Here is a 14,145-nt window from a genome sequence, read left to right on the forward strand (position 1 = left end):
AAAACCGAACACCCTAGCCCCGCGCCTTCCCTGCCTTAGCTCCGCAGCACTGCTGACTGGACTTTTAATGGCCCGGTCAGCAGTGCTGACCAGAGCCGCCAGGGTCCCTGTTCGAGTGGGTGTTCCGATCGAAAACCGGACACCTGGTCACCCTACGTTTGGCGGGGGAAGTTTTTGCTTTATTTGACAGGGTAACAAGCCTTGTGGATGGGGGGGAAGTGGTAGACGTGGTATATCTTGACTTTAGTAAGACTTTTGATACTGTCTTTTGATGACCTTCTCATAAACAAACTAGGGAAATACAACCTAGATGGATCTACTATAAGGTGGGTGCATAGCTGTTCGGAAAATTGTTCCCAGAGAGTAGTTATCAGTGTTTCACAGTCATGCTGGAAGGGCATAACAAGTGCTTTTTTTTTTTTTTGCTTTGGCAAAAATGGTAGAGCCGACACGGCAGGGGGTACATGCTCAAAATTTTTTTACTGATAGGGGTGCGCGATCAAAAAAGTTTTGAGACCACTGGTCTATGTTATACAGGAGGTCAGACTAGATGATCACAGTGGTTCTTTCTCTCCTTATAACCTATGAATCTATGTACATCATTTGTCCCAGCTGTGCATGACAAAGATTACATATTGTTACAATGTCTTTCCTGTGGGGCAAAAGGGTAAATATACAGAGAGTATATTTGAAGAATATGTAATCTGTGATTCCAAAATTCCCATGGCCTGCTTTAGGAAACCTAACAGATTCCCAAGCCCAGCATCAAGAAGTACTTTTAACACAAAACTTTTATTCAACTATTAAGAACATATCAGGCTGGATTCACCACTGTGTTACTCAACCTTTATGCCGGTGTAACTCTAGTGATTTAAGCTGTGAATTTTCTCTGGGGCTATTCGGGGGACTTCCATGGTTCTCGGCCTCAGAACAATCTCAGAGGCCCCTATGAAGTCTGGGAAACATAGAATAGCTGTAGCAGAGGATGCTCTAGCTACACCCCTTCATCACCTCTCCCCTCCCATTACCCTACACTGATACACTCCCTTGTTCTGAGGCTGGGATGAGGGCTAGGGTAGGGCTGCCCTTAACGGCTCTGTGCTGGTGTAGGAAGCCTCCTTATGTGGGGCATATTCTCAGAAACCACTTCCTCTGGTGACATAAAGAATCCCTAGTGCAATAAAGAATCACCCTCTCTGTTCCCCCATGTATAAAATGGGAATAATAATACTTACCTATCTCATAAGCATGTCATGGTAATTATTTACCATTTGTAAAGTTCTATTTATGTGCTAAGTACAACCACATTATTTTATTGGCTGTATATTATGAAGGAATGGTTACTCCATAGTTGAGGCTGGAGCTACCCCCCAACCTACACCTCTATTTTTGATTTATTTATAAGACAAAATCTTAGGAAGAGACTAAGTTTTGATTCTGCGTAGCATGTGGACCAAGTTGGGAAAGACACCTCCTCCCACTCATCAATTATAAAGCAAAATTTTAGATATTTTCAACTTTTATATATTCCTGATGAATTTACTATTAATTTGTAAGATCTACTAAATATAGAGTCTTCAACCCCTTTTTACTTCAGCAGGCATTGGGGAACACCAGCACTTTGCAGGAGGAACTCAGGACCTCACAAGAAATGACCCTCAGCTATTACATTTGGAAAAATACATTATCACAAGATATTGGCTGCTTGACAGAACCTTCATTATTAGACAATGGAAAAATCTTATATAGACAATGAATGAGATGGAAAGATTAACATATTCAGCGAATAACTCTGTTCCTAGGTATTATAACATATGGTCTCCTTGGCCAGATGCTTACAGAATTGCTACCATTAATCAATGTTGCAATGTTACTAACACAGTTTAAACATTTTTTACAATTCTTGTGCTTTAAGGGATCCAATTCCTACCCCAAAATCTGTATTGCTTGATTAATAAGTTGATATTTAGGCAGTAAGGAGTTGTTTTCATTCTTTCATTACTTCATTATTTTATCATCTAATCCTGGTAGATACTCATCTCTAAATATACCATTTTACGTTTGTAGCTTGATCTTGATGCTCCTATCTTACTTGTTCTATAATTCATAGAAATTTTAAATGTGCGCAGGAATATACATACACTACTCTGTATCTGTGTTTGTTGTCTTCTTTGTTGTACTTTTATACATAATAAAAATGTTCAAGTAAAGCAAACAGACAAACCACTTTCCACCTATGCCATCAGTATATTTGTAATGCAATCTGAGATCAGCCCATTGCCTCTGACTCCTGCAGGGATAGTGTCAAGCACCACAAAGATCCTCATTGTTTGGAGCACCTGCCTGCCAATGAATATCTGCCACCCTTACCAACACATACACTGCATCTAAGTAGTGATCAGAATGAGTATTAGCCTAAATGTTGCATCATGATGAGGTCTGCCCTTGAACTGCCACCTCCACTGTTGGTTTAGAGATGGCTATTTGTAGACCCCTGCAAATCCACAGTTATCCACTTTATATCTGCAAATATTTGCCTCTGTGGATAGCCGCGGAGCATTTCTGCAGATGCAGATGGATGCGGATCCAAATTTTATATCTAAAGCCCTGCAAATCTGCAGATATCTGCTTTATATCCATGGATCGTTTTTCCAGATTGCAGATCAGATGCGGATACAAATTTTGTATCCATTCAGGGCTCTAGGTATTTGCAGGTTTTGTACTGTAGAATTTATAGAACTCTGCAGAAAGCCATCAAACGTTTATAGAAAACCAGGCCTCATACCAAATTTGTAATTCTAACAATGAAACAAAATTCATCCCACTCCATGCATAGAACCATTGCCACCCCCCACCAGAGTCACCACTGTGCTCTTCACAATTCATAGATCCAAAGGCCAGAAGGGCATTGTGATCATCTCATCTGACCTCCTGTATAACACAGGCCAGAGAACGTCCCCAAAGTAATTCCTAGCGCACATCTTCTAGAAAAATATCTAGTCTTGATTTAAAAATTGTAAGTGACTTGGTAATTTATTACAAATGAACTGCTGCTACACCAACCAGACATGGACTTGCCCACTAGCACTGAAATATCTGTGCCCCCCCCCCCGCCCCCGGAATTTCCACTAGCATGGGCATCAAGCCTTATCTATTTTAGGTACTGAAATGGTCCTCATTCCTGTGATAATCACAACCTTTCACATAGTTGTCCTCACAACATCCTGGTGAGGTAGGGAAGTACTATTTTCCCCGAGGTACAGAGAGCTACTAAGGGCCAGATCCTCCAAGGTATTTAGGCTCCTAAGATCTGGACATAGGCGACTTTCCCAAGGTCACACGGGAAGTCTGTGGCAGAGCCGGGACTCAGGGTTGGGTCTGGCGAGTGGCAGGTGAGTGTGGGAACCACGGTGGCAGAGGCTGGGAGGCTGCAGGGGTCAGCGCCTGCACTACAGGCTAGATGCACATGTAGGGAAATAGGCGACGGCCCCAGAACTGCCTCACCCCTGAATCACCCCCGCACGCCAGTTCCCGGATTCCCGCCCCCGGCCGCTGGTGGGGACAGGGGACGGGGAGCCCACACGCGGCTTGCTCACCATGGCAACACGGCCGAATCTCCCCCGCCCCCCGTCCCGTCTCTAGGGTAACTCGCCCCGCCCCTTCCGGGCCGCGCTCGGAAGTTCCGGGGCGGAAGCAGCCGCGGTGCCGCGGGCTGGGCGGGGGGCGGATGAAAGGGCCGCGGGGGCAGCTGCGCGGGGGGCAGGACCCGACATGAGGTTGGCAGGTAAAGGGGGCTGGGGGCGAGGTCGAGTCTAACCCGCCGCGTGCCCTTCCGGCCGGCGCCTTCCCCCGGGGCCGGGCCGCTAGGGCCTCCCGTACCCGCCTCTCTGCGGCGGTGGTGTCGCCTGGGCCCGCCCCGGCCCTCCCCGTGCTGTCTGGCCGGCTCTTGTCGCTCTCCCGGCTGGGATCTGCGGCTCGCTCCCAGACCTGCCAACGGCGACGCTGTCAGTGGTGGCCGCCGCTGCCGCATCCCCCAACGGGACCCTGGCAAGGCCTGGGTTTAACCTGCCTCTCCCCGCCCGCGATCCCGTCGTCATGCCCCTCCCCGCGCCCCTGTCAGCCCGCCGGCAATCCCGCGGATCCAGCCCGGAGTGTAGCCAAGCGCTGCCGTGATCTCGGTCCTCCTCACCTCTGCCTAGCTGTGGGTTGCAGGGTCTCTAGGCCAGGGATTGTGCCTTCGATGGCTTGGAAAGCGCTTAGCACATCCTGGCCACTAACTAAAGGCCAGAGCTGTAGCTTCCTTGTTGGAGACGCAGCATCACTTACCACTAGTACCACAGTGTGTCACTGGAATTGGGACCAAAAACAAACAAACAAAGGCTGAACAGATTTCTAAGGAAAGAGGTTGGCTAGCATATAGCTAATAACAGAGAGACATATTTGTCAATTTAAACATAATCTGTCATTTAAAATAAGTATTAAAAAGCTTTATAGAGCCTAAAACCAGTAGGAATGTTTCCACATTTGAAAATAAAACCCACTGGAAATGGTTAAACGGCTCCCCCGCTCTGTTTGAAATGTAACATTAAGAACCAAAAGTAAACCTGATCTCTTTGACTTTCAAGTTTCCTCATTGAGAGAGAGGCTGAAAGGGAATGGAGCATGATTAGTAAACAGGATTTAAAAACTTGATATTTAAGTATTTGTATTAAAAAACCTGAAAAGTCTATTCTCTAGTTGAATTTAAAAGTGAAACAGTGCTGGACTTGGTTAATAGCTGAATGAAGAATGTCTAAGGAGCACCTATGTGCTAAGTAAAATTGTTAACACCTCAGTAGTTAACACCCCTGAGTCATTACTGAATGAACATCTCAAAATGGTGCAAGGAGGTGTAGTTCGTGGAGCTGCTGTCCTTTGAGTATTCTATAAAATCAAAGCCATCAGCACTGGCTCTTCGATACATAAAATAAATGTTCTAATCACTTACTTCATTATATATTCCATTTTTCTGTACCTATCAGAGACACGGGTGATATTGGTAGTCTGCCAAGACACCACAGGTATGGGTAATGACATTTGGCCCTGTAATTTCTTTTCAGTGGTAACTTCTGTATTAGTGGATGAAAGATGCTATATCAATTCAATATAATCTGCCATTAAAATGTCTAGTTTAAATAATTATAATGCTTGTTTAACATAGTTGGTGATTGTATTTTTTTCTTCCCCTCAACTTTACAGTATCTCTTGTGACCCTAAAAATATGACTGTTTGCCTACTGCACCAAAACTCCTAAATATTTCATCTGCCATTTGGACACCTGGCTTCAACTACAATGGTAAGATACAATTCATGTCATGTTTTTAATAACGCTTGCCTTTAGGGTGGTGGGTATTTGGCAGGTGAAGGTGGAGAAGGGAAAGTCCTTTGTGTCTCTGACATCCTTAGAAATGTGAGATAGCAGAGCAGTGTAACACTCTCCAGTTGATGGTGGGGCTCTCTGTGGAGCTTGTGAATGCTGTGCCTAAATCAGTTAGTCACTGCTAATAGAATATAGGAATTGTCATATAAATCTGTTCTTGTGTCTTGTCTCCAACAGTGGCCAGTTCTAGATGATTCAGAGGAATGTGTAAGCCCTACTCACACATCTGTAGTGGGCAGTTAAGCAGTAACATGCCTATAGGGTATTTTCTTAATGTCAAGCAGTCAGTGGATGAGTTATGCCTAAAAGTCTGTGGCTTGATATCCCTTATGCACATCTATCCTAGAAAGTATAACTCTCTGTATTATTCATATAAATATTTAATGTCTAAATATCTTGAATCCTGTTACTTTCTGTCTCAATGTTTTGTAGCAGTGGTTTTCACAGTTGAAAGGCACAGCATCAGCTTGAAAGTCAGTCTTCTATCTGAAAACTTCATACCTACTATTGTTACAAGTAATTTCTAAGGATACTGTCGCTGAAAGATTAGGTGGGGGGAAGTATTTTGTCTTTTACTGCACTCTCTTTCTAGCCAGTTTCTCTTCCTGTGCACTGCACTAACATGATGAAATCATATGTTTGCTCAGATCTGGAGGGAACTTGTATGGACATTCTTCCCTGGGACTTAAAAGAGAGAGTATTTTTAGAGCCCTGCACAGATACAAAAAGGCACCAGGCCCACACTGGGAAGGAGCACATTATGGACTCTTTTAACCCATCCACACAGCCAGATCTGGCCTCTCACCTGGGGCAGTCCAGCACCCAGGCCTTGCTGTGTGAGCGGCTCCCAGCCAGCAGGTCCCACTCGCCTGTAGGGGGCTTCCCGCCCAGCAGCCGGGCTCTGCCATGCAGACTGGGCATGCCTGCTGGCTCCAGCCGGACTGGGCAGGCTCTCAGGGGTCTACCCTGCTCCCCAGCACAGCTTCAGCTCCGAGCGGTCTCTGCTGCCCACCACCTATGGGACCCTGCCCGCCTCACTGGAGCCGAGCAGCCTTGGACCGGTGCAGAGGCCAGGCTGGTCTTGGCCAATAGGGGTGGGGAGGGCAGTGGGGGGGGGGGCTTGGCTAGGCCCCGCCAGGCAAGTGGGTCCTGAGTGAGCCCGGCCCGGGCGGGCCCCACTCCTGTTCCAGCCTGGCTGATGGCGCCACTCTCGAGGGGCCAGAGTGATCCTCACGCTGCTGGCTCAGCCCAGCGGACATGGTCACTTCCCAGTGGGGCCAGTAAGTGCGAACGAGGGACAGGGTGAGGGGGAGTGTCTCTCTTTGGGGGGGCACTGAGTAGTGGGGGGTGGAAGGGGTTATGTGTTTTGGGCGTTGGGCATAGAAGGGATGGGGGGGCGCTGGAAGATTGGGATGGTCTGTGTGTTGTGGCACTGAGTAGTGGTGGGGTCTGGTGGCAGGGGATGGTGGTGTGCAGGGCACTGCAATTGTGGTGGTGGGGTCTCTGGGCTGGGGAGCACTGGGCATAGTGGGTCAGAGGAGTGCTGAGTGCAGGGATCTGTGAGGGATCTCAGCGGGGGATTCTGTCCATAAGGGTCTGTGGGGAGGGGCTGGGTGAGGGGGGCACTGGGCATAGAGGATTGGGGGGCAATGAGTGGGGGGCAGTGTGGTGTAGGACCACCCCCAAGGGGAAGGAGCGCGCTCGGAGTGCAGGGCCGGGTGGGCCAGTGTGCGTCTGGCAGCTGCCGGTTTGTAAAGAGTGCCCTTGCTTTGGGCTGGGCAGAGCGGATCCATCGTGGGGGGCCCCACATATGTTTGGCTCCGGGCCCACAAAATGTTAAATCTGGCCCTGGGAAGAAGAGCTAATAACTGATGGCATCAAGAAAGCTGAGGTGCTTAATGCATATTTTGCTTCAGACTTCACTAAAAGGGTTTATGATGACCAGGTATTCAACGCAATTAATATTGGCAGTGAGGGGAATGAATGCAAGCCAAAATAGGGAAAGAGCAGGGTAAAGAGTATTAACATGTATTCAATTCAGCAAGGCTTGATGAAATTCATCCTAGTTCACTTTTGGAACTAGCTGAAGCAATCTTGGAGTCATGAGCAGTTATCTTTGAGACCTCTTGGAGGATCGGAGAGGTCCCAGAAGACTGGAGTAGGGCAAACATAGTACTATCTTGAAAAAGGGGAACAAGGAAGACCCGGGGAATTATAGACCAGTCAGCCTGACTTCAACACCTGGAAAGATACTGGAGCAAATTATTAAAAATCAGTTTTTAACCCCCTTGGAGGATAATAGGGGTATAACGAGTTGTTGGCAAGGATTTGTCAAGAACAAATACAAAACCAACTTAATTTCCTTCTTTGATAGGATTACTGACCTACTGGGTAGGGGGGAAGCAGTAGAGATGATGCACCTTGATTTTTAGTAAGGTTTTTGACACCGTTCCACATGACATTCTGATAAGCAAACTAGGGAAATGTAGTCTAGATGAAATTACTATAATGTGGGTGCACATCTGGCTGAAAAACTGTACTCAGAGTAGTTATCAATGGTTTGCTGTCAAATTGGGACCGTGTATCTAATGGGGTCTCAAGGATCAGTCCTGGGTCTGGTACTAGTCAATATTTTCAGTTAACGACATGGATAATGGAGTAGAGAGTATGCTTATAAAATGTGCAGATTATACCAAACTGGGAGGGGTTGCAAGCACTTTGGAGAACAGGTTTAAAAATCAAAATGACCTTGACCAATTAGAGAATTGGTCTGAATTCAAAAAGATTAAATTCAATAAAGACAAGTGCATTGATTTTTCCTTCCTAATGCACAACTACAAAATGGGGAATAACTGTCTAGGTTATAGCACTGCTGAAAAGGATCTGAGGGTTCTAGTGAATCACAAACTGAATATGAGTCATCAATGTGCTGCAGCTGCAAAAAAGGCTAATATCATTCTGGGGTGCATTAACAGGAGTGTTGTATGTAAAACACAGGAGAAAACTGTCCCACTCTACTCGGGATTGGTGAGGCTCCAGCTGGAGTACTGTGTCCAATTCTGGGTACCACAATTTAAGAAGGATGTGGACAAATTGGAAAGAGTCCAGAGAAGAGCAACAGAAATGATAAAAGGTTTAGAAAACCTGACCTACAAGGACAGGTTGAAAAAACTGGGAATGTTTAGTCTTGAGAAAAGAAGACTGAGGGACGAACTGATAAGTCTTCCAATATGTTAAGGGCTGTTATAAAGAGGACAGCGATCAATTGTTCTTCATGTCCACTGAAAGCAGAACAAGAAGTAAGTAGCTTAATCGGCAGCAAGGGAGATTTAGGTTAGATATTAGGAAAAAATTTCTAACTATAAGGGTAGTTAAGCTCTGGAATAGGCTTCCAAGGGAGGTCTTGAGGTCCCCATCGTTGAAAGCTTTTAAAAAAAAAAAAAAAGTTGGTCAAACTCCTGTTAGGGATGGTCTAGGCTTACTATGACTTCTCGAGGTCCCTTCCAGCCCGACATTTTTATGATTCTGTAAATCAGCTACAATAAGTATTATCTAGTGAATTCTGCTATCGGATGTTACGAACAATTTTCAGGACTTTGAGTTCAGTATGCAATCATGTGCTCTGACATACTTTTCAACCCACCTCAAAGGGAATCTTTGGGGGAGGAACTCTGCCAAAGCTCAGTTTTTGACCAAATGGCTGCTTGTATGTCTAGGGAAGGGGCCTAGACCACATCTCCTTAGTGGCTCCATGTTGATAGGAGAAGTGTAATGTACTGAATCTGAGTGATGGAGGTTTGGGTCTTCGTTCCCATTTCATGGGAAGATGACCTACTTTAATGCACACTCTTTGGTATCAGTGGCTGTGGGCTTTGATCTGTTTCTTCAAGACTACTCTGCTTTACATTTAGCTGTTACTAAGTCTTTCTCGCTCTCTCTCACACACATCCTTTATCCCACTAGTGCTACTCTTCCTGATGCAATAGATGCAAGCAGGCAGTTGTGCTAAAAGATGTTGTATTGGCAGCCAGGGTAACGGCAAAGAACAGCCTTGCCTACCTGTTTTTTCTCAATTTTTTAAAACCAAGTTTTGATTAAAACTTGGTATTGCCCTCCTTACAGTTTGGCATCACTGTCCTTCTAACACTTAATAATGCAGTCAAATCTACACAAATCCTGTAGTGGAGTTAATTACTGTTAATGCAGTTAAACAGAGTGCTGAATTTATTGGTAGAATTCTGTACATGCTAAAGAATCCTACATTTGATCAGCTAGTCCTGTAAAAATAACAAACTAATATTTGAGTCCTAGTCATAGAGTTTGGGGTGGTTGTTACAGTACAAGGTTTTCATCAGTTAACACATTTTCTAAGAAAGCTGTTTATAATTTTTGCAGCAACAAGCTTTAGAACTGGCATTGGATCGTGCAGAGGTAAGGAGTAGCTAAGTTGCCTATTGATATGTAAATAATATACCAGGCTTAAATTTAAATGTCTGTTTACATTCTGTGCATTTATATTACATGAAGGTGTTTTTTGTGTAAACTATGTATAGAACATTAGTTTTGCAAAATTGTCACTAAAACTACCAGCCCAGGCACAGAATCTACTTGCCTGGTCTTTCCCATGATGAAAATAAAGTCTTAAATGTTTTCCTATTTGTAAAACAATTACGTATCCTGGTCAAGTAGAATCCTACAAGGCTGCTATTTATATAGTCTACATAAACCTAGTGTGAGCAATTTAAGTCATCCCACAGCCAACAAAGAATATATCAGTCATTTTTCATATATAGGTTCTCCTACACTATATAATACTGGATTCAAAATATTTGGGGGGGGGGAGAGGGAGAACCTATCTCTCATTAAAATAAACCAAATGATCAATCAGCACTTTGTCAAGAACGGAAATGTTTCCTCCAGAATTTGTATTTTGTGAAAGCTTGTCTGTGTAAAACCTAAATCAAGTGCTAAATTTGACCTGAGAGTGTCTTAACTAACATTTACTAAAATATTGTACACATCTTGCATTTGCTTAGAATTACCCTGCTTTCTAAAAAAATGTTAGAGAAACACAGGAACAAAGTAGGCCTTCTAAAACACAGTTGGCTGTGTTCAAGGGGAGTGAGTTGTACCAGGGCAACAGCATTATATCTGAATGTTGCAATTGTCTTGGTTCAAATACAGTGAAATTTCAGGTTTCTTTAAGGTTTTGTTACTGTAAATATAAAATGTTGGCATAAAGTGTCGTAGACTTCAGAAACTACTTCTTAACTGCGATAGTGATAATCATGAAACATACCACTTCATTTTAATTTTAGCTATGAAATAACTCCTTTGTTAGCTGGTGGTTGGAATTAAGCACTCCTTAGTAACTACCACTCCTATAGACCAGTCTAGAAGTGAGAGTATTTACTCCGTTTAAAAAACTACAGTTTGACATGTTGTTGGCTGTGTAACACAGAATAACTACTGTAACCTAAATTTGCTTTAATGATACTAAGACTCTTAAAGTAATTTGTACATTGCTAGAACTGTTGAGTTTCATGCACCTTTCTCTTCCAGTATGTCATTGAAAGTGCCCGTCAGAGACCTCCCAAACGAAAATATTTATCCAGTGGAAGGTAGCAAATATTTCAATATTTAACTTTTTATTGTATTGATTTAACACAATTTTTATGTTAACATTTTCCTTAATTTCAGAAAATCTGTATTTCAAAAGCTATATGACTTGTATATAGAAGAATGTGAAAAAGAGCCTGAGATAAAGGTAAGTGGAATTTATTTGTTAAGCAGCCATTCAGTGCAATCTCTAAATAGGTAAATAAGCAAGTTTAGTAGGCTCTTTAACAATGAGGAGACAGCAGCAATGAGGAGACAAGAGATTTGCAGAAATCTTTTGACTGCAGCACTTACATCTGAGCTAATGAATAGCCTAGAAATCACACATTATTTGTACAGACTAGGTTTATAAGATAAGTGTCTTTTCAGTTCAGTATGAAGTAGAAAGAATAATAGGACTGGTCCAATAACTAATCAGTTATTCCAGTGTAATTTAAAAGAAGCCAAAATAGAATTTCAGCCAGAGAAAATAGATGGCTACTATCCTGGTGCTGTGGTGTGCCCCGGAGCTACTTTGCTATCCAGTGGAGTACCAGAGAGCCATAAAAGTGCCTAACAAGTTCACTGTAATAATAGTATCAAAACAATAATAGTATCAATACAGTAGGAGCCTCAGTGTCTGGGGCTTACTGAGCGATCTGAGAGTTAGTGCTAGAACCTATACCATCAAAATTAGTGAGAGCATGTTAGGGGCTAGTGTTTGTACCTGGAGTCCAGTCCTATTAATAATGTCACTACCTTCAAAGGACCTGCCGTGTCGTTTCTGCTTACCTTGGCTACTAGTGAAGAAGTAGACTTGACTGTCTTCTCTTTTAAATTGCCATCTTGTTCCTGGGATAACTGCTGCATTGTTGTCAAATATTGTGAAGTCTTTTTCAAACCTAAGAAAAGAGCCTCATCTGACCAATTTAAGGCTTAAAAGCCATGGGTGAAATGTCAGTACACTAAAATGTACTTCCCTTGGCATGTCTGCTAAAAATAGCATAGGGAACCTATTTCAACACCACTCATTTAAAAAACAAAACAAAAAATCAAAGCAAACCTATTGTTGGAGGTTGGGGGGAAGGGAGAGGGAGAAACTGTAGGAATGGTGTACATATGCCAGTCACTGAATTGCTGTTGTTTTGGTTTGCCTGATAGTGGCTTTGGTTTTGTGGTATTGAGTGCTGATTGTAGTCAAGATTATTTGGCATCACAAATTCTAGTGAATACAGATGCTGTTTTAATCTCCTCACCTGCACTTTATTCACAACTTTAATTTCATCAGGGGAGTGGGCTGGGTGAATTAGGTTTTAGCAGCAGGGAGAGAAGGAAGAGGATTAGGTTAGCTGCAGCAGCTAGTTAGGGGGTCTAGAGGAAATTAGGAGGATTATGGCAATAAGGCAGGCAGCAGTAGGTGGTGTTGTTTTTTTTGCTGTAAGTGCACTAATTTCCTAGAGAGCTAGGAAGACACTGGTGCTCTTGCCCACTTGCAAGAGAGTAGGGCTGAATACGTAGAAGAAGGTGTGAGACTCTTCCTTGATGGGAAGGATTGGGTGGTCCGGAGACATGGAGATGAATTCTAATGTTGGGGTGTGTGTGTGTGGGGGGGGGGAATCAGGTAGGTTGTAATAGCTGGAAGCTAGGTAGGAAGGAGCTGTTAAGAAGGTTGATCAGTAGACTGAACCATCATGGAGGGTTCAAGTAGAAATCAACTGTATAATCCAAGTGTGGCAAAAGAGGAAGGCACTCAGCAAACCTGTGTTTACCCAGCAATTAAGATGCATCACAAGTGGTGAAATGGAGTGAAGGATTAAAGTGAAACCAGGAATATGGTTGTATTCTCCTGGTCCATAAGAATACGAAGGGGATTATTTTTGATTTAGAAGATACCTTAGAGATCATGCAGCTCCGTTTAGTGCCCTGATTCACTAAATTAAAATCTGGCTATTGGAGTAGACATCCTGACCTTATTTTCAGTAATGGATCTCCACAGTACAGGATGTTGGTCAGGACCTTTGGAAGATACTTTCACTTAATGGGAAGATAACGTTGGAAACCATTTCTACCTCTACACTTATCAACTTCAGTATGTGTAAGGTGCTGCCATCCAATATGGATGTGCCAAATACTATATTGGTAGGCTTAGAAGGGTTAGATTTTTATTGGTAAATGTCTGTTTCACCATACACACACACAAACTGATGGAAAAATATTTCCACTGATGATAATCAATTCACAGATAGGCAAAGTAAGAAAAGTGCTTCTTGAACTTTTATTATAGTTTGGTATAAGGTTTTGGTTTAAGGTTATTTACTATGTATATTTTGACATGTGATGTTGACAATTTGAGGTTTAATGGCTATAAAGCTTTAACTATTTGAATCTCAACATCTATTGTCATTAAATAATTCTCTGAGCCTGCCATAACTTCCCACAAATGTGAAAATTTAAATAAATAAAAAGAGAAAAAATGTTTTAAAATAAATATTGATATCTGTTAGAATATCTGCCAAGCCTATATATTGATAGTTTTATTTCTGGAAATTAAAGAGATACATTAAGTTAGTGTGGTTGGCAAAACCGAATAGCTGGGGAAGAAAACAATATTCTGAGCCAATGGGAGCTGTACTTTGATCATAGAAGTGCTATATAATGCCAAATACTCTGAAAAATCAGGTTCTAAATATCTCAAATTGGGCACCCAAAATCATTGGAAACTTTAATCTCGGTGCCTCAGCTCCTGATCTGTATTATGGGGATTATATCCTTCAACTCACAGGAGTGTTGTGCAAATAAGATGAATGTTTGTGAAGTTATGAATGATTGGATACTATAGTGGTGAGTACCATAGAAAAGTCTATGAAGAAACTAATAATTCTGTCTTCGGGGCAGGGTTTGAGTACCATGAAGTAAAAATGCCTTGAGCCACACATTAACCTTTTGATTTTTCATTGTTGTTCAAGTAGTTTATTAATAAGCACCATCCATCCTATGCCCTGAATGAGGCAGGAGTCTTGTGAGGAAAAATAAAATGTGATCATGTAATTAAAGACTATATCATAATGCATATGCACAAGCAGGCCAAATTGAAATTGCACAGGTAACCTTAATTCTGCCGTTTCCTA

The 14,145-nt window shown here is 42.9% G+C and overlaps 1 protein-coding gene across 1 annotated transcript in view; it reads left to right on the forward strand.

The window, feature by feature from the left end:
- Positions 1-3,729: 3,729 nt before the first annotated feature.
- Positions 3,730-14,145, forward strand: part of SUPT20H (SPT20 homolog, SAGA complex component) — a 58,419-nt gene continuing 48,003 nt past the window's right edge. Inside the window, exons 1-5 of the mRNA XM_065418417.1 lie at positions 3,730-3,784; positions 5,239-5,335; positions 9,815-9,850; positions 10,982-11,040; positions 11,120-11,186. Of these exons, the coding sequence (XP_065274489.1) occupies positions 5,333-5,335; positions 9,815-9,850; positions 10,982-11,040; positions 11,120-11,186 (165 nt within the window). The 5' untranslated portion in view covers positions 3,730-3,784; positions 5,239-5,332. The remainder of the gene's footprint in view (positions 3,785-5,238; positions 5,336-9,814; positions 9,851-10,981; positions 11,041-11,119; positions 11,187-14,145) is intronic.

Source organism: Emys orbicularis, chromosome 1 (genome assembly GCF_028017835.1).
Source record: "Emys orbicularis isolate rEmyOrb1 chromosome 1, rEmyOrb1.hap1, whole genome shotgun sequence".
Classification (NCBI taxonomy): Eukaryota; Metazoa; Chordata; order Testudines; family Emydidae; genus Emys; species Emys orbicularis.